At 35.8% G+C, this 27892-nt stretch overlaps 1 protein-coding gene and 1 pseudogene across 1 annotated transcript in view; one reads left to right on the top strand and one right to left on the bottom strand.

Annotated features, from left to right (window-relative positions):
• The first annotated feature begins 1149 nt into the window (after positions 1-1149).
• The window catches only part of JMY (junction mediating and regulatory protein, p53 cofactor), an 81831-nt gene continuing 55088 nt past the window's right edge, over positions 1150-27892 (top strand). Inside the window, exon 1 of the mRNA XM_016118825.2 lies at positions 1150-2708. Coding sequence (XP_015974311.2) covers positions 1671-2708 — 1038 coding nt within the window. The 5' untranslated portion in view covers positions 1150-1670. The remainder of the gene's footprint in view (positions 2709-27892) is intronic.
• On the bottom strand, positions 20392-25781 carry LOC107497214 (annotated as a pseudogene).

Raw genomic sequence — 27892 nt, 5'->3', positions numbered from 1 at the left:
TTGTTACAAGCTTTGAAAATTTGTGGTTCCACATCCTGCCCAAAGTACCTTTTTTTTTTTTTTTTTTTTGGTCAAAGCAGATATATAGGTCTAAAATGTCTTGCTGAGTGACAGGGTTAAAACTTTGGCTATTTATTCAGATGTCAAGACAACACTAAGGTAAAAGTAAGTGTAGCTGACTGCACAGTTAACCCAAATAATTTTGCATATATTTTAGAAATATGGATAAAAGCAAAAGAATGAATTATTGTTGTACTTTGTTGTGGATACAGAATATGTATTGGACGTTAATAGGAAAAAACATGCCAATTACATATACTGGATTATAAGATCTACTAGGCAATTTTAAGAATGTGTTTCATCATAATTCAAAATGAACAGCAGAATTCTTCAGATTTACATGATTTTTTTTTGGTATGTGCATTCTGGGAACTCTGATAACTGAATACAACTTCAAAGGTCTCAAGCCAGTGACCTCAAAATGAGGTTCACCGAACAGTACACAATGATGAAACCTGAAGCAATAAAACGTCGATGAACTTAAATTTAAACATCACTATTTGGACATGATTGAACTTTCGTTTAATTTTACTTTGTTTTGGAGTTCGGGATTGTCTCTAGACGTTATTCTTTCATATCTTAAATTGTGTCTCAAACGTGTTGGGGTAGAATCCAACAGACTGGGGGATCTCAATCAAGTTTAGCACATGGTTCGCGTAATGTTATGGAGCACTGTACTTCTTTCTGAATAGAGGACTTCTCAATCCCGACCCCCAGGGGGAACTGAGGCAAACTTACTTTTGAGAGCCTCTTTGAATTACGGAGAAAGTCGCAGTTCCTCCGCCTTTGTTTCTTTTTTCCCAAGTTTCGGAGGCCACCTGTCCCGCAAGGCACACCTGTCATTCTCACCGCTTCAGATCCGGCTGCAGGCGGGTCCTCGGCTCCTTCGCGAGGGAGGAGGAGACAGCGCGGACGCGAGAGCCTGGCGCGCGGCCGCTCGCGGGAGCGGCGGAAGAACGCTGAGGGGCGGTGCCGGCGCGCGCGGCCTGGGTGTGCGCGTCGCCGCCGCCGCGTCACCAGCGTGCGGCACGTGCCCGTGTTTACGTCCCTCGTGGAGCCGCCGACGTCAGCAGCCGAATGGTAACATTGTGGCGATACTGAAGCTCAGAGTTTAGGAGACGCGTCCATCAGTCAGGCAGCTCCGGGCGGTTGGGAAGAGGAGGAGAGGCGGGGAGATCAGCCCGGACGAGCGACGGAGACGTACACATCGCGGGCCCCGACCTCTTACCGACCTGCCTGGCCCCGCGGGATCCGCGCCTCACCTCCAGAGCGCCACAGTCGCAGCACCGCGGCCTCGCACTGGAGGCGGCCGGGGCGGGCGTGAGGCGCTGCTGCAGCACCGGGCTTGTAAACAGATCCGGCCGCACGTGACCATGTGAACTACCTGCTCCAGCAACGCGTATTGTCTTTCCCGCGAGCCGCGCCACAAAGGAGCGTGGCGGGTCTGAGTGCGGAGAGACGGGAGAGCGAGCTAGGAGAGCCGGCTAGGACGCTAAGATGGCTGAAGGCGCCCGGCGAAGTTGAGCTGGGGGCGCGGCGCAGCCAGCCGGTGAGTCTTCGGGCGAGTAGGGCCAGCATCGCCTCCTCCGCGGCCTGGCGCCGGAGCCACCATGTCGTTCGCGCTGGAGGAGACGCTCGAGTCGGACTGGGTGGCCGTGCGGCCCCATGTGTTTGATGAACGCGAGAAACACAAATTCGTCTTTATTGTGGCCTGGAACGAGATTGAAGGCAAGTTTGCCATAACGTGCCACAACCGGACGGCCCAGAGACAGAGGAGCAGCTCCCGGGAGCAGGCGGGGGCTCGAGGGTGCGCCGAATCTGGCACAGCCGCGTCCGACGAGACCCGCGGGCCGGGCAGCCCGGCGGGCAAGGGGAGGCCCGAGGCCACTACCTCTGCGACTCTGGGAAGGAGCCCCGGACCCCGCAGGAGTCCGGCCTGGGCGGAAGGCAGCTCTCCCCGGAGCGCGCGCAGCCTTCGCGGAGACTCATTGTTGCGGAGTTCGGCCAGCAAAGGGGCAGAGAGCCCTCTCAGGAGCCCAGTGCGAGCCAAGGCCAGCCCGGTCCGGAGGGGATCTGAAGGCAGAGATGTGGGGGCCGCCGCTGTGGCATTCCCGCCGGCGCCCAGGGAGGCCCAAGTGACCTCGGTGCGGGTAGTGAGCGCCGGCGGGTCGGTCTCCGAGGAAATCGAAGTGCTGGAAATCGTGAGAGAAGACGAAGCGGCCCCTGCGTCCCTGGCGCTCTCGGACGCGGAGCAGCAGCCCCCCGCCGCTGAGCTGGAGTCGGCGGCGGAGGAGTGCAGCTGGGCCGGGCTCTTCTCCTTCCAGGATCTGCGCTCTGTGCACCAGCAACTGTGCTCCGTGAACTCGCAGCTGGAGCCGTGCCTGCCGGTGTTTCCCGAGGAGCCTTCGGGCATGTGGACCGTGCTGTTCGGAGGCGCCCCCGAGATGACCGAGCAAGAGATAGACACTCTGTGTTACCAGCTCCAGGTCTACCTGGGCCACGGCCTAGACACCTGCGGCTGGAAGATCCTCTCCCAGGTACTCTTCACTGAGACCGATGATCCTGAGGAGTATTACGAAAGCCTTAGCGAGCTGCGGCAGAAAGGCTACGAAGAAGTGCTTCAGAGGGCCAGGAAACGCATCCAAGAGGTAAGATCCTAGTGTGGGCTCCGGTCATCGCTTTGGGTTACTTATTACCAAAGGCTGGAGCCTCGGTCTGAGCTGTTCACATTTGGGACACTTGTTTTTCTAGATAAGGGAAAAGGAAGACGATTGGGTTCTTGTGACTCTATCTTCCCCTTCATTCCTTTCAGTGGTAGGAAAACCGTGGGTTTCCTTAATTGGCCTTTTGAAGGACCTTTCATGTCTTTAGATTTCCTCTCCCCATTTATCAAATAGACTCTATATAGTAAGAGCTCTGTTTACTTCTCAGTACTGCCAATAATAAGATTAGAGCCACTCTGAAAAAAGATAGCCTGTAAAAAAGAAAAGAAAAGACAGGAAAAGTTACATGAGCATTTCTCTTTGTCCCTGAAGCTCTTTCCAGCAATAACTGCCCAAGTATTAACCCTGGTGTCATTTCTTTGTGTCATGCTTATTTAGCCAAAATAGTTTGTCTTATAGAGCAAAGTTGGTCTATCTTTACTTCCATATGTAGTTTGGCAACTTAGGCAACCTTTAAATTCATTTTTTCTCCAAATGAGTGGTCTGTCCAAATGAAAAAGCACCAAGCAACGATTACATGCATTTCACTCTTATTTTAGGGAGGAAAAAAAAAAGTCCTGGGCAGGAATGTTTAGTACACTTTTGTATCTGAGAGTAAAAGTAGTGCAAAAGCTCATTCAAAGTAATCCTTAAAAGGAAATAATGGGGGAAAGGTCTGAGTGGGTATACATAGGAAGCTCTACAGTGCCTAAGATATGTATAATTTGAGGTCATGCCTACTTAACTTCTGAAGGAACTTTACTAAAAAAGTATTTTAAGATATACTTATTTTCCCCTAATGGACACTAATAGATAATTTCTCAAAGCAATTTATTATTATTAATATCAGTACCAGATGAGATTGGACTTGGGGTGGGGGATGCCGCTTTTTATGGTGTTTATGTTCCTAACATTGCGTAGTCATATGTTAACCTTACCTACATTTATATAATACTTGAATCTTGGTATTAAGGCTAGGAAGCTGGAGCCTCCTGGTTTCTTAGTAGACTATTATTTTTCTTTACTAGACTTGAAAATTTAGGAAATAAGTTTCTCACTTATCCCATGGTACTCTCACAACTTCCTTGAATCCAGGTGTTCACTTCCTATTAGTTTACTTAATGCTAAGCATCACTCACCCTTAATATGATCCTAGAGTTCTAGGGAGCTGTTTTATTTTATTTTTTATCATCTCATTTCTGAGTCTGTGTTATACCTAAAATTGCTTTTGGAAGGAAGTGACAGAAATCTTAAATGTCATATACATATTTTCTTTAGAATTTTGCTAATATTAACTTTTTTTTTAACTGCAAGGACAAAGTGCTTCTTACTCCATTTACAGATATATATTGCATTGTTTTATTTTAAACTGTGGTTTTTAATTTCTAAGTGATATAGGCATGTGGTTTTAATTTTATTGATAACACAGAAAAACTTATTTTGTCAGATTTTTTAATTCAAATTGGGTAAAAATGAGGGCTATCAAAAATATAGTTAATTGCAGTTTTTTAGCGCTCTTCCATGAGACAATTACATTTTTTAAAAAGAATATCTTTTCTAATTAAGGTTGTACTAACCATAATATATATATATATATATATATATATATATATATATATATTTTAACAGAGAAAAATTTTAACTTTTAAAGAGGATTTTGTATTTTGGGGAACACTTCAAATGAAATTCATTATAAATTCATTGAACATTAATCCATAAACTTTTGGTGCTTCATTTAGTTGACTCGAACAGTATTTAAAAAACAACTATCAAGGACAACAAATAGGTTCAGTTATAATGCCCACTCTGATTTCTACTGGAAAGTTATGTTTAAATTATGAGGCTCAATAGGGGGAAAGGGTGGTGTGATTAATTAGTGATGTCTGCCATGGGCATGATAATGGGTGTATAAGCACACCAGCCATGTACTCTTTTATCCCCAAGCTGCTTACATTCTTTGTTATCATAATATCATAACTTTTTTTTTAGGTAAAATTTTTATGGAACTTGTGTCCTTTTATGTTATTCTATTGAGTGTAGTAATTACGTCTAAGTCAGTGTTTTTATATTCCCAATTCTCAAGTTGACTGAACTTGTGAAAATGGCTATAGTTTTAATGCTAGGTATGTGTGGTAAATCAAACACATTCTTAGGTATACGTTACTTAGAAAATTTAGCTCATGTTTTTCCTTCTTTAATTTCTTTGAATCTATTTGTGGTCTTTTCCTACAGAATTCCCTTTCCTATCTATTTAAAGGTTTCAGCTTAAAGACACCTGTTTTTGTTTAAAATGGTCAGTAAATGTTTGAAAGGATTTTTTTTTTTTAATAGAACAGACTGTACAAATAGATTGCAAATTTCTCAAGGCCACTGGCCTTGACAATATCTTGGAATTTTCTTCTTTGCCACCCCTAGGTCAGGGCCACACATCTTGTGAACATTCTTAATATTAGTGGACAAAGGCCACCAGAGTTTCTTTTAATGTTGCAAGAATTTAAAGGGTTTGGAAGAAGTGTCCTTTTAATGTAAAGTTGTGGGTAAATAAATTTTTATAAAATGACAAATGTAAATTACTCAAAGGACCATACATATAAAAAGTAGGAGAAAAATCTCTTAAAACTGTAAATAACTTCTTAAATAAGGGATCTTTATCTGGGGTTGGTGAATTCCTTGTAAATAGAGGGGAGTTATAGATGATGGACTTTAATGAGCATGTAAAGTTTTACACGTATAAGCATACTTGCATTTTTGGAGAGAGGCTTTTGAATTCTTAAAGGTGTTTTTCAAAAAGCTTTGAAACTGCAGTTGTAAGTTATGTGTTTTGTAAATTAGCACACAGGGCTGGTGTGCCTTGTAAACTCTATTCGAGTTTAATTTTTGGAGTACATTTATCATTAATTATGGGATTATAAGTACTTTGATATCTTTGTCTTGCGAAATATTGAAGAATTAAACCTTAAGTTTTCTACTAAAAGTTTTTATTAATGATTCACAAATTTGGTCATCTTACTGGAAATAATAGTTTGTGAGGAGCCACAATTTATACAGTACTAATGGGAAATTATTTTTAGATGACATAAGAATTGTATACTACTTAGGGCCTCAATTTTGAATACAAATGTAATGTGAAATTTATTATATGGTAGATTTGTCATGCACTTTTACAAGGATTTACTGTAAGTAGACCTGTTTATACAGCAGGCACTCAATCCCTGAATGAATCAAGTGCCACCAAGGCCTCATGAAATGGTTTCAGCAGTAGCCCTAGTTGTTGGTCAGAGCTGAGGATCGTATTATAGTGTGTTTGCATGGGTGATCCATACTGTGGCTTACCTTTAAGGGCTTGGGGTTTTGTAAATAATGGTTTCTATGTAAGGACAACTATTCTTGAAATGATTATTTGTGATCCTTTGGATAATAAACCTTAACTGTGATGTTAGGTTTGATTAATATCTATAAATGTGTTCACTTTGAATTTACTATGTTTGTAAAACTGTCCGCAATGTTAACTTCTTTCCAGTTGATTTTAATTCCTTTCCAGTTGAAACCACTGTGCGAGAGCAGCATGTGCTTTCAAAAGTAGCCAGGTAAGGCACACAGTAGCCAGACCCTACTTAGGTTTTGGAGTCAGAAAGATCTGGATTCATATACAGACTTACCACTTCAGTGAACTGCTTAGTTATTTAAACTCTTTAAAACAGGGAAATGGGGAAAATACTTGAAGAATATCTCAAGATTTAATTAAGACAATATGAAAAAGTGCCTGACAAAGTGTCTGGCACTTATAAAAGGAGACTTACAGAAAGTGTTAATGTTCTCTGCCTTCATATAATAAGAATTCTCTACAGTTTTCAACTCAACACTTCTTTCAGGGAATACAACTAATATTAGCTATATAAGCATTGGGAGTTTCAAATTACTATTTCCTTTCATCCTCTCTACTATCTTTTGAGCTAAGTGGTGTTTTTACCTATTTTGCTAAAGAAGTTGAGATTTAAAGATGATATGCAGATTTGGCCAACGTTAAAACAGCTAAGGAGTAACCAAACTCAGATTCAAACCTAGATTTGTCTTACTGCAAATGTGTTCCTTTTCTGCCATGCCTAGTTTCCCTGAAGACATTAGAAGGGATATTCTCCACTCCTGAGAAGGGAAGAGTGACAATGTTTAAAAATTCTAGTCCAGTGATGACTTTTAAATTAAGATAACTCATCTATTTTATTTCAAATTAATTATGGTAGGCATGGTATGGGGACAAGAGTCTTCATCTTGTGTTTTAGAAGAAAAGAGGTTGCCTAGGAGTACAAGGATGGATTTATGTATATTAAGACAGGAGTGCCCAATCATGTTTTCCTTTGCACTTTAAAATGACTCAGCGGTAAACAACTCCTGACTTCTGAGGCTATTTAACAGAAGGGGCAAGTAGCTATATAAAGACTGCTTAGCATCCCTCTTCTCAATTATGATTTTCTTAAATTTTTTTTTATTGGAAAACTAGGATTAGTTATAAAACTCTGGAGCCCTGCTGAAACCACAGCAGTATACATTAGAGAAGTGACGGTCTTTTAGGAGCTCTAGGATGCTGGTCTTTTATTGGGCGAGTGAGCCAAGACCCATGATTAGGTATAAATAGTAGAAGCAAGTTTGGGAAGGACATAATGTAGTTGCAGTGGAGAGAGCTATTTTGCCTGTATATTCCCATACAAATAGTCCAGCTACTATCTTACTGTAAAACACAGGTAAGGAATAATGAAGCTAAGTGAATTTTGTGGGATTCTTGAGAGTTATGATGAAAAACTTGAAAGCTGAAGGCTGTTAAAATAACTACTTAGATACTAATCATTTTCTTCAGTCCTCTGCCCAAATAAACTTTTGGTCATTTTTCATATCACTGAAAAAAGAGATGATGATATGCCTCTAGGTTAGTCTTTCTGTAAAGCAGAAACATGGAGGCTGGCAGCAGAATGGCAGCTTTCCTGATATTTATGTGGTGGTTTCTCTGCTTGCTGTTTAACATCACACGATGTCCAGTCCACCAGGTATTTCACAGACATGAAATTGGGAATGTTTCCTCCTTGTTAAAAACAAGGCCACTTGGACATTTGAGCAATGTGAGTTTAAGAGGGTGTGTGTGTGTGTTGATGGGAGAAGGCGAGTGGGAGGTATGATTAGTCAAATGTAACAGCTATGTGTTTGAATAAGAAATCTTCACATGTAACTCTAATCAATCACTGTTCTCCATTGTTGCTTTATTTGACCTTTCATTGATTGTAGAATATTGGGACTCAAATTGAGACTCAACAGAAGGTGGTGGTCTTCTGTTGATAGTTGAATATGTATATGTGCTTATTTGAGGGGTGGGGGAATTCCTATGTCTCTTTTCACTTTTTAATAGTCCACAGTCTGCTCCTTCTGAATCTGGCCTGTTCCCTCAGTTGTTGATAGGAGAAAAATTAAGTTGCAAGAGTAAGAGAATAAACAGTGAAGACTAAATAATAGTTCTTGATGCTATTTGTTTTTTGGTAGAAGTGGTGAAGTTCATTTGGCTTTTCAAGTTTCTTGTGGGAGACTGTTAATACCAATTAGCCTTAACATAGTATTTAAGTTGAAACTGCACTGGAGCAGGGAAGGATTCATTCAGCAAAAAGCTAGCAAATTTTGTTTTCTTAAATGGGTGGAATTGCCTTTTTAAGCTTGTCCTTGAATTTAAAAGTTTCTATGTTCATAATATAGACTCTAATATAATATATACGCATATAGCATGTAATAGACTCTTTTCAGACTGTTTTATAGAGTAGGCTCTGAAACAAAAAGAAGCCTGATGAGCTAGATGTTTTATAGAGAACAGTCTTAACGTATGAAGTTCCTTTAGTGATTTGGAATTTTATTTGTAACTTTAAGGTTTAAGGGCATGATGGCTTGGGGCTTAGTTTATTCAACAAATATTGGTACATTCAAGTAATATAGGCACAGAGAGAATACAGTGATAAACAAGAATGGTCATTTTCTTTATGAAAATAAAATTGTTGCAAAGTAAATCATCCTGCTGATTGATAGGAATTAGTTGAGGCAGGTTATTTCTTAAGAAAGGTATCACTACCCTGACTTTAATTAGTGCTTAGAGGAAGGAAAATTGATTGGCTATGGCTCAGGGAAATCTGTATTTTTGTCCTAATTTTGATACCAGTTGCTTGACCTTAGTTTGTCACTTACCATCTTTGGGCCTTAATTACCTGTTTGTAAAGTGAGGTTACAGTTTCCTTTTTAAGGATTTCAGGGTAGTTTCAGATGCAGTGTGGCAAGGGTTGGGACTTGAGCCACTTGTTTTATGTGCTTGTGTCCAGGTTTAGGTCTTCTTGCAGTAATGTGACTGTCCAAGTCATAGTGCTAGACTTTTAAGGCTTTGGAAAGCCCTAATTATTTCAGGTGCAAAAGGCATTAGAAGAGGGCAGTAGTGTTTCTTCTTTTCTTGTGCTTACTTTGTTCAGCACCTGTACTTGAAGTTTTTTTGTGTATGCTTTTCCTTATGGTTTTAGTGCTAAAACTGATTTTCCCATCAGTTGTTGATAACTTGCTAAAGTTACGCTTAACAGTGTTTAATTACTAAAATTATTTTTCTAACCCATTCTTCTTCACCATCTTATCTAGGTTAGTCTTTGTATTCTTTACTGACACTAATGGGGCCATAACTGGAGTGACCTGTGTGTAGAGAAGTATGTGAGTCTTTAGTTTTCAATAATCACAATCATGATCCTCTGTTGAATGCTTCCTCTGGGTTATGCACTGTGAGGAGGTCTTTAAATACATTATGTCAGTGTGCAGATAGGAGTTAAGAGTTAGAGTTCAAGTGAGTTTGAGTACTGGCCCCTTTACTTAATAGTTTTATCAATTTGGGCCTACCTAATTCTCTTAGTGCCTTAGCTTCCTCATCTGTAAAATGAGAAAACTACTGCCTCATAGAGTGATTTAAAAATAGGTTTTGTGTAAATGCTTAGACTAGCAAACACTTGGTAAATGTTAACTCTTATTTATATTATTATTCACGTCAACCTAAAAGGTAGGAATTTTGTAGTAGAGGAAGCAGGTTCAAAGAGATTAGATAAATTTGTCTAAGATAACATATCTAGTTTATGAGAACTGGATTCGAATCCATGCCTCACAGATTTCAGCCTGCTTTCTTAACCCTTGGACTATCTTTATCCCTGTAGAAAAGCCGATGAACCTAACCATTGTCAAATCGAAATGCATGATTAATGTTTCATCACTTGATAAAAACATTAACAGTGGCTGACTGTTGACTTTTTTTGGAAAACCTTGATTATGTCCATACACTGTAATCAACAGTGTTTTCTGTGATTAGAGAACCTTGTAATCCCAAAGAAGGCTAATTTAAATTTGTGCCTGCATATAAATACATAAAGCTCTAATGTGAGATGTAATGCATATCTTTTTTATACAGACTCATTTATAAAAATATAATTTTCCTATAACCACAGGAAGAATAAATGTTATACCAATGCTTAAATATTCTATTGTAAATTCTATTTTATATTAAGCTTACTAAGGGTGAGTTGATTTGGACAGTGTGATAATTTTCCTTAAAAGTCTTCACAGACATATGTTACATTAAAGAAAATTAATTTTCTCCCCCAAATATTTCTTAATACATTTCCCCCCTACAGTAAAACTAGGGAGTTTGGTATATTCTAAGCTAAGATTTAAAATCTACTTCCTCTCTCTCACTGTTTATTCCTATTTTAAGCAATTAATCCATAATCTCATATAGTTAATGTTATACTCCTCTTCCCCTTGTAACTTTACTAAATAATTATCCTACTGGATAAATTTTTCTGTGGGAGAGGGGGGCAGATACAGATGTTAACTCGTTTTATTTTTATTTGGAAATTTTGCCTTTTTTTCTTTTATATTAGGTGATGTGAATTTCAGCATTGAGGTTGCTAAATGAAAATAAAAAGTTTATGACAAGTGGAGTTAAAGAAATGAAGGATTAAGAGACATGGGCCTAGAGTTAACTTTAGGGTAACAATATTCAAACATTAAAAATTCATGGGAATGAGTAACATTCATTATTTTAGTAAAAGGAAATTATATGCCAGTTTATAGTGAAGCCCGTCTAGATGTTTGTAAATAGTGTGTTATAAAGTCTCTAGCTCCCTGGAGGACCTTGGAGTTGACTCTTAAACAAGTTTTACTCTATATATTGAGCTTGTGAGACCTGAAACTTGCAATAAAACTATTTTGTTTATCGTGGTGGAAATGATCTTCAATGAATTGGTTATCTGAAGCATTCAGCATGTTTGTGGGTTTGCTAAATAAAAACTGGAATTCCAAAATGAATTGTAATTTTATTCTTGTTTCATCTCGTCTGACTGCACCGCTCCTCACTTATTCTTGTTGATTTTCCCTTTTTCAGTTAAATATTTCATCATATTTTCAGTTATCCTAGAATTAAAAGAGTGGTACAGTTCCTTTAAGCAAAAAACAATAGTCCTGGCTATGAGTAGGGACATATAGGGCAGTGAGTGGTTAAAAGCTTAAGTTAGGCTGCCTAGGATTCACACGTTCTATCTACCTTATACCAGCTACCTAACTTTAGTCAAGTTACTTAGCCTCTGTATCTGGTTCTTTTTCTGTAAAGTGGCATAATAGTTGTATTATGGTGGTCCTTTTCAAAATCAATTTTTTTTTTTGATAACTCATATTTTCTATAGTTCCCTTTCGTTTGTAAGCATCCCGGGCAATCTCGATCACAGTTGATTTGGAAATATTCCAACTGAAATAACTATTAAAGAAAATAGTAAGCATTAACCTCTGGAAGCCCTTATAAATGCCTTTAAGTCTTATCCTCATCAATCATTTATTCAATAAATCGTTTTTATGCCAGGTGCTCAGCATACCATAGGAAACAAAACAGCTCCCTTCCTTAAGCTTCTCTAAAAATTTTGTCATGCTTTCTAAATCAGCTTACTTTTTTTTAAGTGCTGGCGTTTCTGACCAGTATTTTATTTTATTATCTGACCAATATTTTAATATTTGCAAAATATTGTATTCTAATATTTTTCATTGCACTTGTTTACATTTACCTTTGGGTAGTCATTTTTCATGGGCTGTGTGGATAAGAAGTCCAACCACCACTTAAAATATCTTTATGGAAAAAATGAAACAGACTTAAATGTGCCTTTGGGTACAACATGGTTAATATTAGTCTTTTCTCCCCATCTTTATTACTAGTATGTTTTTCAGATGATCCAGAGTTTTATGTCTTACGAAGATAAGTTAGGTATTTGCATATGCTAATTTTTTACATGTCAGTTTACTTGAAAATTACTATTCATGTTTGGGCGGGAAGGAGTGGAAAATTAATCTGGTTGAAGACAATTGGACATAGCTTTGGTGTTTATTATTTTAAATAGTATAATTATTTCTTATTCCGTATAATTGGGTTTTGTAAGTGTTCTTATTTCAGGGAAAGTCAAACACTTTGGGGTATAGAGCCTAGATGGTTAATGTAGATTTTACTTTAGCTGACCTTTGAATTGTATGTAAATATAGGTAAGCTGTCTAACTGAAACAGTCTCATAATGTTCACTTTTTGAAATGTGAAGGAATTATAGAAAATGTGCCGGGCTTACCCCAGTCTTTACTGAAGAGCAGCACTGTTATTGCAAATGATTTTTTCTGGAGATAATCTTAAACCCTTTTCCTAGCTTAATGGCTTGAAAAGTATACCAGGGCTGGGTATACTGAAATACCTTAGGGTCAAGTTAGCCATCTTGGCAAGTGCAATGGAATAATTGGTAGAAGGAGGATTACAGCATATCACTGTTGTGCCATAGGTCATGGTTTTTGCAGATAACAGTTTTTGAGTGTTTATAAATTGTTGGTTTTTATCAGTTTCCTATGTAATATATGAGTAGATTGTTTTTAAAATTGGTGTTTGGTTCTGTGTATGTTAAGATAGTAAGTGAAGTTTTACTTCTGCCCTGTGGTCACCTGGTCAGCCCTCATCCCAAAGCTCTAGTTCTGTAATTCCTACTTTCCTTTGCATCCGAAAGTCCTGCTGTTTTTCTGTTCGTTCTGTTTATCCAGAGCACATCCTCTACCTGCCACCCCATATTTGGTCTGTGGCTCTATTTGGAGCAGCCGCTTTTCATCTGAGTCTTTGCTATCTCTTTGGAAATGCTTTGCTCCCATCAATTCCTAGAACTATTCAGTTCTTCCAAATCTGATGTTTGTTGGTTCTTGGAAGCCATTGATTATGACACATGATCAATTTTGAGACAGTTTTTTTCATTGTGGGCAAAGCCAAAACTATGTTTTATATACATGTTCATTTGTAAATGCATACCAATTCAGAAATGTTAAATATGAATTTTAGAACTGAAGAACTGTGCATTAGTTACTGCTTTCCCCTGTTGCTCCTGTTTAATCTCTCACTGTTTCATCACTAGACTGCTTTTAGCTTTCTTTCCCCCATTCTTTCTTGCAATGTAGACTTTCAATATCTTGTTCCTGAACTGTTTTAAAGCATTACTTTTATTTTTTCACACTTTAATACCCACCTCTCCAGCTCTAACACACACACACACACACACACACACACACCCCACCCCACCCCACCCCACCCCACCCCACCCCCTTCCCACAATGAACCCTTCTATTCTTGTAGACATAGTACTGGTTCCTGGCTTTCAGGGTCATCCACATTTTGGTTAGCCTGTCAGTCTTAACTCTTTCTCTTCTCTACATGGACCTTTCTTATTCTTGCCAATCTCTTTTACCCATCATTCACTGAATTCACTGTACAGGACCCTCTCACCACATCCCCTTGACCCCCCATGTCTTACTTTCTTGCTTGTCTAAGTTCTACCTTTCCAGGGCCAGATCAGATGCCCCTCCCATGGAAAGTCATTTCTGACCACTGTGAGAATTCATAGGAATTTCTGTCAAAAATTCAGAGATCAGAGAGATCTTAACATTATATACAGCTCATATTAGCCATAACTGCTGCCCTGTGTTTTTCTCTTTGTGGACACTACCTGCCCTTGAAAATATATTGTAAATCTCTAAGAGACAAAGACGGCTTTTGTTATTGTTTTCTAATGCCTCAAATTCCCTAGTGCTTCTTTACACTGTAGGTGCTCAGTAGATGTTCTTTGAACTGTTTTAAAGTTGGCTTTTGTAATGACATGTTTGGATATAGCTGACATTTTAACTAAAGGCATATATTTCTCCAAGAGTAAATGAAGTCAAATTTACCAATTAGCTGTGCAGTGAAGAATCTGAAAATCAACTTTTAAAGTATCAGAATGAGTCATTACTGTCAATAACCTTTATACTTTCTAAAATTGGATTTCAGAATTAACAGTTATTAAATAATCAGTGATTAACATAAATATATAATAAAAATGATTTAACAATTTTACGAAACAATAACAGAGTTGAGCAGTGTGCTTTGTGGAAAATTTGTGTGGTACTGGTCAGTTGAGGAAACAGACCTGATCTAAGAGGAGTTCCCAGAGTCACAGATCCAGTTTCATTGCTAGGATAGGCCTCTAGCATTTAAGCTGCCCCAGTGCTAGTCCTGAGTCACCCTTTTTCATAAGCAGATAATTATTTGTATGTCTTAATAACGATTTAATGGTGAAGATATAATTTCCACATTTTATTGTTTTGGTACACGTATTTCTAATTAAGGAAAAAATAAGGAAACATTCAATTTTGTGTTTGACACATTAGAGAAGAAAGTTATAATACTATGCACAAGAGAATTAAAATTTTATATCTAGGACTTCAAAAATTAATCCAAGATCTTCAAGGATAGTAGCAGTCCTATAATCCAGAGGTCAGAGAGATGACCCTTGAACTAACTCTAATTGACAAGGTACAGGATGGGAACTCCATAATTAAACATAGTAGGTGCCTTCTTCCTCTTCTCCTGTATTTGTAACTGGTTCCTGGGTTGGAAATCAAATTTGAATATACTGGGAAAAGAAGTGGCACAGAGTGGTTTTGCAGTTTTCTCTTGCAGTGATTATAGGGTCATAAAAAAGATATATATTTTTTAGCTGTTGTCACTCCTTTAAGAACCTGAGAAAAGTGATGGGTCCCTGTCCTAGAGAAATTCTGCAATAAACAGAGCTCTGTTTCAAATGTTGATAATTGAGACCTCACGGGTTAAGAGCCTTGTTCTTGTCAGGATTAGATAGGAGAGGCATAGGGGGAAAAAAAAGTATCTTAGGGAAGCTAGAAAGAAAGGAAAGGGAGAATTGTTTTACTTATTAGACTAATATATTTAATTCATGTTTTATACAATGCTGCTTCATTTCTTTTAAGTGAGTCAGAGCAAAATAACTTTCTAAAATTGCATGAGAGATATATCAGCTTTCGAAGCAGAAATAATTCCACTCTACTTTCTAGGCTCCTGTTCCTCTCTGTGTCTCTCTTTTCCTTTGCATCTCTGTATTGTGCATCTCTGTGTTGTGTTGGTTTTACTTGAGCCCTTGTGAAATCATCCTTTGCAGATCCTACATTCTCACTCTTTGTCCATCAGTGAGTCTTCTCAAATTTAGCAAACCTGCATTTTCCACATTTTAAATTCAGGTTCTCTCTATAATCCTAAATAATCCTACTCTTTCTAGTTTCTTTCTACTCTTTTTGTGTGTGTGTACATTATTTATAGCACCTTGCACATTTCACAGTTTATATGACCTGCAAATGTCAGCAGTTCAGTTTATTCCTGGATTTCATCAGTTTGGTTAGCAAAGTAGAAAATTAAATTATATTATAATAGGTTAGTGGTTATGTTCTTTTACTAGTTGAATTCTTTTATGTGGATTATAGGACATGGTTTTGATTTAATTTAAAAGTGTAATGCTTTGTAAACTATCTTTTGAAATTTTAAAATGCATTTTCTTTAAGATTATTTGCAGATAACTTGGATTAAAAGAGTTGCTAATTGAAGCTATAATTGGTTTAAAGAAATCTAATGTTGAGAAAACATGAAACTATAGCAAAGAAGACAAATTAATAAATTAGTGTTAGCTGAGATGCCTTGGGCTTCTCTGCAAGAGTATTAAGTTGCTGCATAATAGCTTTGTAAAGTACTACTCCATTTGAGGATAAAGGGCACGTGGAAAATAATATATTAATATGTTAATATTTGAATAAAATAACTGATTTTCTTATCAATTGCACATAGCTGTGTAGAGTGGTATTGTGAATTAATAAACATATAATGATCTAATGTTTTTGTGTTGGGTGGAAAACAGTATCTAAACTGTTTGGTGCATTACACTTTAGTTATCTCTGTAAGAAGAGCTCAAAGAAGCCTAGTGTCTGAGGATCGTCTTACTGTTGAATTGTGGCATTTGATCACTTGTAAATGACTTGGGGGGGGGGGAATTTTGTTATTGAGAGATGTTGCTACTGTTTGGGCTTTTTCTCATTCTTTTAACAGTTTTGCTATTCCTAAAATTGGTAGAAAATCCTTGTCTCGAAGGAAGTGTTCCATTTTCAAGTGGAATAAAAGATACAGGGTTTCTATACATTTTCTTGTAAGAAGAGAATTATTTTATTAAACTATAAAGCATAGTTTATAATTTATTGTAAAGACTGTCATTGTGGCCTTTTTTTTTAACACACATTTTCTTATTCTATCATTTCTTAATCTGGTTATTATGTTTTTGATATCTTACAGTTTTGATGTGGTAAAGCTGCAGTGGAAGTGAGTTCCTACCTTTGCCACCAGTTAAAATTGATTTCTGGGACTTGAGAAGAGTATTGTCATTAGAAATTGATTATTCACACAGCTGCTCTTACTTTCATAATCCTTTTCAATCGTAGCTTAAAATAGTTGATTCAACACATGATTTATCTACTTATGAATAATAGGTAGGTGGACACAGAAAGAGAAGCATGTATTATTTCCTTATTTTTCATACCTTATCTTTTGGAAAAGTATGTGTGGTTTTGGATATTGTGGCAAAGGGGATAATGAAAAAGGATAATTTCCTTTTTCATGTGTAGGTATCTTTGGGGTGGAGGAATAGAGTATAAAACTTTCCTTAAGACATGCAGATGACCTGACCCACAGGCACATAAACAGATGTTTAACATCACTGATTATTAGGCATATGCAAATTAAGACCACAGTGAGACATTACTTGGCACCTGTTAGAATGGCTGTTATCAAAAAGAAGAAATAACAAGTGTTGGAGAGGAGGTAGAGAAAAGGGAACTCTCACTCTCTGTTAGTGGCATTGTAAATTGGTACAACCACTATGGAAAACAGTATGGCAGTTCCTCAAAATATTAATGGAACTATCATATGATTCAGCAATTTCTCTTCTGGTTATTTATTCGAAGAATATGAAAATACTAATTCAGAAAGGCATAAGTAAGCCTTTATTCATTGCAGCATCATTTATATAGTTAAGATATGAAACAACCTAAGTATCCATTGATAGAATGGATAAAGAATGGACAGAATGGATAGATGTGGTACATACAGTTGACCCTGACCAATATGAGATTGAACTGTGTGATTTCACTTATACAAAGATTTTTTCAGTTGGCCCTCTGTATCCCTGGGTTTCCAATTTGTGGATTCAACCAAACATAGATCAAAATCAGTATATTTGATCTGAGGATGGGAATCTCCATATGCAGAGAGCCGATTTAAGTTATACAGATTTTCACCTGCACAGGAGGTTAGTCCTCCTAACTTCTCCCACCCCCGCCATTGTTCAAAGGTCCACTGTGTATACAATGGAATACTACTTAGCCACAAAAAGTTGAGCTATTGCCATTTGCAACAACATGGATGGATCTTTTTTTTTTTTTTATAGTGACATTGGTTAACGAAATCCAGTAAGTTTCAGCTGTATATTTTAACAGTAAGGTATATATGTATGTATATGTATGCATATATATGTATACATATACATATATATGTATACACATATACAGGAATGCATTTACATATATGTGTTTATTTACATATATACATACATGTAAATAAATACACCTATATGTATACACATATATGCATGTATGAATATATTTGCGTGTATGTAAATAAGTTTTACATATATTTACATATATGTGTAAATATATATCACATATATATATTTACATAGTAAGTTCACTTCCCATAGTTAGATGTCTTTCCGTCACCACATATTTGACCCCTTTTACCCCATCTACCTCCTCCCGCCTCCCACTTCTTCTGGTAACCACTAGTCTATTGTCCATGTCCGTGAGTCTCTGTTTGTCACTTTTAGTTTTGTATCCCACATAAGTGATATCATGTGATTTTTAACTTTTTCTGTCTGGCTTATTTCATTTAGCATGATTAACTCAAGGTCCCGGATGGATCTTGATATTTTGCTAAGTGAAATAAATCAGATTAAAAAGGAGAAAAATCACATGATTTCACTCATATGTAGATTATTAAACAAAAAGAACAAAAACAAAAGCCAACTAAGATACAGATAACATATTGATGGTTACCAGAGGGAAGAGAGGGTGAGGGGAAAGTGAAATGGTTAAAGGGGATCACATAAATGGTGACAGATGGACTTTTAGTGGTGAACACACTATAGTGTATATAGATATCAAATTATAATATTGTATACCTGAAACTTCTTGTATAAGGTTATTAACAAGTGTTACCTCAATTTAAAAAAAAAAAAACCTTCCTTTAAAAAAATGTATGTGTTTACTTTGATAAATCATGATTGGAAAAAGTACAAGTGATATGTAAATCTTCTCTCCCCCAGCCTCATTTCCCAGTCTGTGGTTCCCCTTCTCAGAAGTAACCACCCATAAGAGTTTCTTGTGTATCTTCCAGATTCAGTCACATATACAAAGATATGTAGGACATATATACTCCCTACTTTTTAAACAGCTCAAGTGGTAGCATACTATATACTCTGATACATATCTTAGGTTTTTTTTTCTCTTAACAGGATGTATTTTTTTAAGGGTTAAATAATATTCCATTTGAATGGATTTGTTTTGATACATAGGGTTTTTTTCCTGACCTTTTGCTCTTTCTGTTAAAATAAGTTATCTTTTCCCACATGTGAAAGTATATCTATAGGATAAATTTCTATAAGAGAAATTGCTGGGTTAAAGAGAATGTGTATTTTAAATTGCTTTCCCTTTTATCTTCTTTTCAACACAAGTTTGTATTTTCAAAACCTTTTTGATCTTACCCATGAAAAGTTTCAGTTTGTAATTTATTTTGCAGTTCTCTTATGAGTGAGTCTTCATTTGTTCAGGTGACATTTCTGTGAACCATTCCATTCTTCACTGGTTTTTAATTGTGTTATTTGACTAAGGAAATTGTCTATATGTTGCAAGTATTTTTCCCTTTGTCATTTGTTTCTCGATTTTATTTTTTATGCCTGCATAGCCAGTTTAAAGATTTTACAGCAAAGTTTAGTAGTCCTTTTTTTTCTTATAATTTTGAGCCATGCTTTAAAAGTTCCTATGATGAGATTATTTAAAGCAAAAACAAAAACAAACTCTCATTTCTTCTACTTTTATGATTTTGTTATTTCAGTTACTCTTCTTTATAAAAAATTTTTGTTGTTGTTCTTTTGTCCTCTTATTCTTCCATATGAACTTTAAATTGGCCTTTTCTTATGCCATAAAAATGTCATGAGGCTATTTTATTACTGTGTGAAATTTATGTTAATTTAGTAAGAATTGACAATTTTATTAGTCTTTCATTTACTTACATTGTTTTTGTCCTTTTTAATGTTTCTTTACATGGCTCTTAATAGATTTAAGTTTGTTCCTAGGTGTTTTTCTCCTTTTTTTTTTTTTTTTTTTGCTTTTATAAATGGAATTTTTGCGGTTATTGTTTATATTTACTATAAAAGGACAGTTGGTTTCTGCATAGAAATTATAACAGCTTATTGAGTTCTATTTCTATTGCAGTTTTTCAATTCTACATTGGATGCTTAATTGTCAGTTTTCAAATTAATAGGCAGAATTCTGTCAAAAGAACCAGAATATCTTCATGATCATTTTATTGTTTCTTTGTAGGAGTAAAAGACCAACTTATAATTAAATAAACAACAACAAGTAAGCCTGTCATCATAACGAAGAGAGTTAATTTGATGATTTTAATGGCAATTGCCTTTTAACATCCAACTTCATTGAATGGCCTATGTAATGGAGATAAGACCAAGCTGACTTTGTCAGTCAGTACCTATCTCAGTACCTATCTGAAGATGAAGGTCATTCTCTGATTGACTTCAGTAGTAAAGGTTTTTGTTGTTGTTCCTTAGAATAGATAAAAATGTTTCTATAGAGAACTAAACCATGAGAAATGGCATTTTTGGCTTTATTTTAATTTAAATAGTACTAATTGATCTAATATAATATTAAATGTAGTGAGTCAGTGAGAAAATTAGGTCCAAGAAAAAAGTTATATACCATAATTATATGTATTTGAAAATCGAACACATAATTTATGTAACTTTACAGAGACTTTTCCCTCACATTATAGTTCATATGGGACTATTAAGGTATTTAAGCACTGAAGCAATGCTTCTCAAACTTTGACATGCATACTTATCACATTGCGATCTTACTAAAATTCAGATTCTGATTCTTTGGGTCTGCAGTTGGCACTGAGGTGCCGAGGTTCTCTATTTTTAACAAGTTCCCAGATAATGCTGGTCTTGTTGGTCCCAGGCCTGCCCATGGTGCTCTTGATGTATAAAGCCCAGACGTTCTGCCAGTTCTTTTTGATCACTGACACTAAGAAATTGATAGCTAAGTGGATGTTGTACATAAGCTCATCATCTGTCATCTTCATGTGGCCAACATCCACTGTCAGACACAGCACCTTCTTTATCTGGAACTTGATCATGGATTTTACTTCATCGGCTTTGGCCACCATGTTCTCATTGTGGGTCAGCAAGGAAGGGAACTTGCTTGCCCTATTCAGGCCTGTGCCCAGGATTCATGGGATCTGCTTGATCAGAGACACTGAAGCCAAAAAGGCATTATACTTCTTAGCCAGCTTCTTGACCAGTTTCTTATTCTTGTTGAGTTTTTTCAGTGCCTCAGTATTCATGTGGGGGGAATATCCACAACTTTGGCCTCGTCACAGTGCTGGTGGTTCCTCAGAACACGTATGGAGAACTTTGGGTGGGGAGTGGACTTAAGCCTGACAGTGTCAGAGAAGCGTTTGTCCTTCCGAGGGTCATAGTTCTTCAAGCTGATCTGCAGCTCCACTGTTTCCAGAAACTTCCAGCGCTTGCACTAATTCTGGTGCAGGACTTCCCACACCACATTGTGGAGGGTGTCATGAGAGACTGCTGCTCCTGATTCCTCCCACCGGCAAAAACTGGAAAAGAGTGAATTCTAGCTTTAGAACACCTTTTTCAACTGCATTAGCTCACTCTGATACATGTTTTCTCTAAACTTTTATGTCTTTTACAATCATCATTTTACTTTTATGTTTATTGGTTGATTTCCCTAGTTAGATTGTAGACTTCTTAAAGATAAGGTCTATCTTGAACATTTTTGCATTCTCCACATGACCCCTCCTCTTGGATCTTTAAAGAGCAATTTGAACAGTTTCTCTGAATCTCTTATCTTTGCCTCTGAAAACCTGTTTCTATTCCTGTGTTCTTTCTCAGTGATTGCCAGAAACCTAATAGTCATCCTTAATTTCCTTTACCTCAAATCTATTCTTTCACTACATTCTGTTCTTTTACTTGGGAAAGTATTCCCTGATGTTTTCCTGGACCAGAGAGATCTTTGAAGGAAAAATAAAATAAAACAAAAAAGCAAAATCTCACTTGCCCTGGCCTCTCTGTCCACATCTATAAATCATTTATGTATTATTAGTTGTGAAAATCACCAATGTTTGAATTGATTCTTTTTTTGCACTAGTTGACCTCTTTTAAAAACAAGCCAATAAAACCAACAGCCCAAAACCACTTATTAATAAAGCAGAAAGACATTGGTCTGATTACCTTATAAAACAATAGGGCTTAGCAGTGATGAAAATGAGTGTTAATTGGTTATTATGGATTTATTTTTTAAACATTTTTGGTTTTACTTTAAAAATTAAGCACATACTCAGTGAAATATAAAATTATGTCTTTAAATAGGTTTGTATTATTATTTTAAATTTCTAGATTTTGTTTTAGCTTCAGGTTTATAGAAATATTAATCAGAAAATACAGAGTTCCATTTACTTCTTTCCTCCTAACCACAGTTTCCCCTGCTAATTACATCTTGTATGGGTATGGTACATTTGGTACAGTTGATGAACCAATATTGATACCTTATGATTAATTAAAGTCCATAGTTTATATTAAGGCTCAACCTTTGTGCTGTACAATTCTCTAGGTTTTGACAAAATGATAATGCTGTGTATCCACCATTACAGTTTCATACAGAATAGTTTCACTGCTCTAAAAATCCCATGTTCAATCTATTCATTGGTGTATACCAGCGCTCCCCAACCGCTGGCAACCAGTGATTTTTTTTTTCTGTCTCCATATTTTGCCTTTTGCTAAATGTCATATAGTTGGAATCATACAGTATATAGCTTATTCAAATTGGCTTCCTTTCACTGTTTTCTCTCTATCCTTTCATCTTGATAGCTTATTTCTTTTTATTGCCAATATTTTGTTGAGGATTTTTGCTTCTGTGTTCATGAGAGATGTCCACATATAGTTTTCCTTTCTTGTAATGTCTTTGGTTTTGGTATTAGGCCAGTGCTGGCCTCATAGAATGAGTTAGAAAACAATTCCCTCTGTTTCTGTTTTCTTGAGGGGATTGTAGAAAATTGGTATAATTTCTTCCTTAAATGTTTGGTAGAATTCACCAGTGAACCACCTGGACCTGGTGCTTTCTATTTTGGAAGGTTATTAATTATTGATTCAATTTCTTGAATAGATTTAGATCTATTCAGGTGACCTATTCTTGTTAGAGTTTTGTTATATTGTATATTTTTAGGAAATTGATCAATTTGTCCTAAGTTGTCAAATTTATGGGCAGAATTGCTCACAATATATTTTTTTATTCTTTTAATGTCCATGGGATTAGTAGTGATGTACTCTTTTTCATTTCAGGTGTTAGTAATTTGTGCCTTCTCTTTTTCTTTGTTAGCCAGTCCATAGACTCATTGGTTTTATTGATAATTTTCTCTTTCGATTTCCCTTTTTCAGTTTCATTGATATGTGCTCTAATTTTGATTTCATTCTTTTCCACTTTCTTTGAATTTAATTTGCTCTTTTTTTAGTTTCCTATTGTGAAAGATTATACTTTTCATTTAAATTTTTTTTCTTTTCTAATATAGGCATTCAGTGCTATAAATTTTCCTCTAAGCACTGCTTTCACTGCATCCCAAAATCTTTGAAAAGTTGTGTTTTCATTTTCATTTAGTTGAAAATATTTTAAAATTTCTCTTTTTCTTTGACCCACATATTATATAAAAGTGTATTATGTAATCTCCAAGTATCTGGGGCTTTCCAGCAACCTTTGTTAGTCATTTCTAGTGTAATTCCATTGTAGTCTTGAAAACATATTTTGTATGTTTTTGTTATTTTAAAAGTTTTAAAATGTGTTATGGCCCATAATGTGGTCTGTTTTGGTGGATGTTTCATGTGAGCTTCAGAAGAATGTGTATTCTGCTGTTGTTGGGTAAAGTAATGAATAGATGTCAATTATATCCAGTTGACTGATGGTGCTGTTCAATTCAGCTATGTCCTTACTAATTTTCTGCCTGTTAAATGTGTCCATTACTGATACAAGGATCTTGAAGTCTCCAGCTATAATAATGGATTCATCCTTTTCTCCTTGTAATTATGTCGATTTTCACTTCAGGTATTTTTCCTTACAGTTATGTCAGTTCTCAGGTATTAGGCACGTACACATTAAGAAGTATTATGTCTTCTTGGAGAAGTAGCCCTTTTGTTATTACATAATGTTCCTTTTTATCCTAATTTTCCTTGCTCTGAAGTTGGCTTTATGTGAAATTAATATAGCTATTCCAGTTTTCTTTTGATAAGTGTTAGCATGTCATTTTTCTCCATCTCTTTACTTTTAGTTTATGTGTCTTTATATTTAAAATGAGTTTCTTCTAAATTGTGTATATTTGGATATTATTTTTATATTCACCCTGATAGTCTCTGACTTTTAATTGTTATAGTTAGACCATTGATGTTTATTTAAAGCGATTATCAATACATTTGGATTAATGTCTACTATATTATTATTTTCTGTTCTTTGCCCTTTGTTTTATCTTTTTTTTGTCTTCTGATCTTTTTTTGCCTTTGGCTTTAATCGAGGATTTTATTTTTGTTAACTAGCATGTCAGTTATACTTTTAAAACTTTCTAAGTGGTTGCCCTAGAGTTGCAATATATATTTGCTACTAATCCACGCTTTCTTTTAAATATGTAGTGCTAAGTAGCTTATGACAGGGTATTTCCAATTCTCCCCTCCTGTCCCTTATAACATTGCTGTTATTCATGTCCCTTATCAATAAGCTATAATCATTCAGTAAATTATGGCTGCTATTTTGAACAAACTATTATCTGTTACATCAGTTAAGAATAAAAAGATGTTATTTTACCTTCATTTTTTTCTTCTCTAACACTCTTTTTATCTAAAGCCAAGCTTCTAACTTATGTTATCATTCTTTTTAACAAATTTCTTATAACATTTCTACTGACAACAAATTCTCTTGATTTGTTTGCCTAAGGAAGTCTTTATTTCCTCTTCAATCTGAAGGCAATTTTGCTGGATACAGAATTGTAGGTTGGTGGGTTTTTTTCTTTTCAACTCTTTAGTTATTCTACTCTTCTTGCTTGAATGGTTTCCAAAGAGAAGTTTAATGTAATTTTCATCCTTTTATAGGTAATTGTTCCCCACTTCTTGGATTTTCTGTTCTGTTTTTTGTATTCTTTTTCTCTTTGCATTTAAGTTTTGGAAGTTTCTGTTGACATTTCTTCAAGTTCACTGACTTTTTTCCTTTAGTTTTCAGTCTAATGATAAGGTAACAGAGGCATTTAAAACTTTTTGTTATAGTGTTCTTGATTTCTAGCATATCCTTTTGATTATTTCTTAATATTTTCAACTCTGGTTACAATAGCCATCTGTTCTTGTATGTTGTCTATTTATCCAATTAGATCCCTTAGCATAATAATCACAGTTCTTTTACATTCCCAGTCTGATAATACCCACATCACTGCTGTATCTGATTCTGATGCTTGCTCTGTCTCTTCAAACTGTGTTTTCAATATGCCATGTAATTTTTTACTGAAAATTGGACATTATGTTCTATGTAAAAGGAGCTGAGGTAAGTATGCTTTTAGTGTAAGAGTTTGTTTATCTGGCTAGAAGTTAGACTGTGAGTTACTCTGGGCTATAGCTGTAGGTATCAGAGGCTAAAATTTCCTTTGGTATCTTTGTTTTTGTTTCTCCTTTGTTTTGAATTTCCCTAGTTATTTCTTTAATTAAAGTTCTAGGGCATGCAGTTTTTCATTTGTATTCCCCTGTTGATGTAGTGGTAAAGTATTAGGGGGTGAGGAAGTGCTAATTATAGATCTATGATTAGGTTTCAGTCTTTTAGTGCACCTGTACCCTTGGGCTATCACCTTCACAAGTTTTTTCTCCGTTCCCTCCCCAGCTCCCTCCTTAGGTGAGAGGTCTAGAGTTGGGCATTCCTCTTCCCTTAGGTCAGTTAGGCTCTGGTAAAATAGTTTTTCTTGAGAGCAGGCCTTGTTAAGAACAGATTATCCAGTGCATATTTCAAAATAGCTATTTTATCCCTTACCTTGCCAGAAGTAGAGTTCATTGAGGTAAAACTCAAAAAAAGTGTCGGGGCTCCCCTGGAGTCTTTAACTCTTAAACTAATCCACACTGAAACTCTAACAATCTATCAATTACAGTTTAGGTTTCCCTACTCCAGTGTTAGTTCACACAAAGGTTTCTGTTCTTGTGCTTTTGCCCGCATGAGTCGTGATTCTGTTTCTGCCTGTCTTGCCAATTATAGGGGAAGCAGTTTGCTCTATGACCTCAATTCTATGAAGGACTTAAGAGGAGTTGTTGATTTTCATTTTGATTTAACTTTGTTCTTAATGTGGATAGGAGTGATGACTTCCAAGGTCCTTACTTGGCTGGACTAGAAAATGTCCTATGAATTTTGATAGGTTGTATTTTCATTATTAACCAGTTCAGAATATTTTCTTAATGGCTCTTGTGATTCATTCCTTTGATATACAGGTTTTTTAATAAGCATGTTTAATTTCCAAATGTTTGAGGATTTTTCAGATGTTTTAATTCCACTGTGATTAGAAAAACATACATCCCATTTCAGTCCCTTAAAATTTTTGAAATTTGTTTTATGGCCTAGCATAGAGTCTGTCTTGGTACTATATAACATAAGCACTTAAAAAGAATATATTTTGCAATTGGCGAATGTATTTTTCATAGATGTCAATTAGGTTAAGATGATAGTGTTATTCAGATCTTCATTTTTTCTAAAATTTTTCTAGTTCTGTCAGTTGTTAAGAGAGGAGTGCTAGTATTCCAACTCTTTGAATTTGCTTCCTCCTTTATTTAATTTTGTCTATTTTCCTTTATTTAATTTTGTCTATTTAAAGCTCTGTTATTAGGTATATACACATTTATGATTGTTGTCTTCCTTATGAATTGACTCTTTGTCATTCTTGAATATTCTGCATTATCTCTGGTAATACTCTATACATTGAAATGTACTGTATTTGAAATTAATGTAGTCCTTCCGACCTTATTATGCTTTACTGTTTGCTTTCTACTTATCTTTACATTTAAAATTCATCTCTTGTGGGTCTTGCCTTTTTATTCTAATATTCTCTACCTTTAAATTAGATTGTTTTAGTCAATTTACATTTGATGTAATTCTTGACAAGGTTATATTTAAGAATGTTTTATTTGTAGCCTCTATTTCATGCCTCCTTTTGGGTTCCTTTAATATTTTTTACAATTCAGTTTTAATCTATTGAATTCATAGCTATACTTCTTTACATTATTATTCTTTTAGTGGTTGCCATAGATATTATACCATACTTATTAAAATACTGTACCACATTATGTTAAATATAAGAACCTCTGTGTCCATATAAGTTCCTTTCTATCGAGTCATTTATGCTATAGGTGTCATCTGTATTATAGTCACATACATTAGTAACCCTACAGCATAGTATTAAAATTTTTGCTTTAAATGTATTTTATAGAAATTAAGAGAAAAATAGTCTTTTATATTTTCAGATTTATTTACCATTTCCAGTATTATTTATTTCCTGAAAATCTAAGTTTCCATCTGTATCATTTTCTTTCAACCTGAGGAAAAAAATTTTTCTCGTAGTGTCAGTCTACTGATAAGTTCTCTTAGTTTTCATTTATCTGGAAATATGTCTATTTTGTCTTTGTTCTTCAAGGGTAATTTTTGGGGTGGAATGGAATTCTGGATTGACTGGTGTTTTGTTTTTGTTTTCCCTCTTGGCATTTTAAAGATGTCACATCACTGCAGTCTGTTGTCCATCGTTTTCATTTGAAGTCAGCATTCAAATATCTGTGTTCCTCTTTATGTGATGATGTTTTCTTTTGCTATTTTAAAGATTTTTCTCTTTTCTCTTTGATTTTTCAGTAATTTGACTATGATCCTAGTTCTGGATATCTGCTTGGGAATCTCAGAGCTTCTTGAATATGTAAATCGATATCTTTCACCAAACTAGTTTTTTTTGGCCATTATTTCATGAAATATTTTTCAGCTCATTTTCTGCTCTTCTGGAACTCCAACTTAATGTATCTTAGACTTTTTAGCATTGTCCCATGGATTCCCAAGGCTTTGTTCATTTTTTGCTCTTTTTCAGATTAGAGATTTTCTTTTAGTCTGTCTTTAAGTTCATTGACTCTTTTTGTACTGCTATACTATATATCCATCCAGCAAATTTTTTACTTCAGGTTTTGTATTTTTCAGTTCTAGGATGTCTTTAAAAGAAGTTTCTTTTTCCTCTTTTTAGATTTTTCTATGTTTATTCTTTATGAGCAGATTTCCTTTGTGTCCATTAGCATCATTGTAAT

The sequence above is a fragment of the Rousettus aegyptiacus genome, unplaced genomic scaffold (genome assembly GCF_014176215.1).
Source record: "Rousettus aegyptiacus isolate mRouAeg1 unplaced genomic scaffold, mRouAeg1.p scaffold_m13_p_8, whole genome shotgun sequence".
In the NCBI taxonomy this organism is placed as follows: Eukaryota; Metazoa; Chordata; class Mammalia; order Chiroptera; family Pteropodidae; genus Rousettus; species Rousettus aegyptiacus.
Note: the sequence above shows the minus strand (reverse complement) of the source record. Positions and strands in the feature narration are given on the sequence as shown.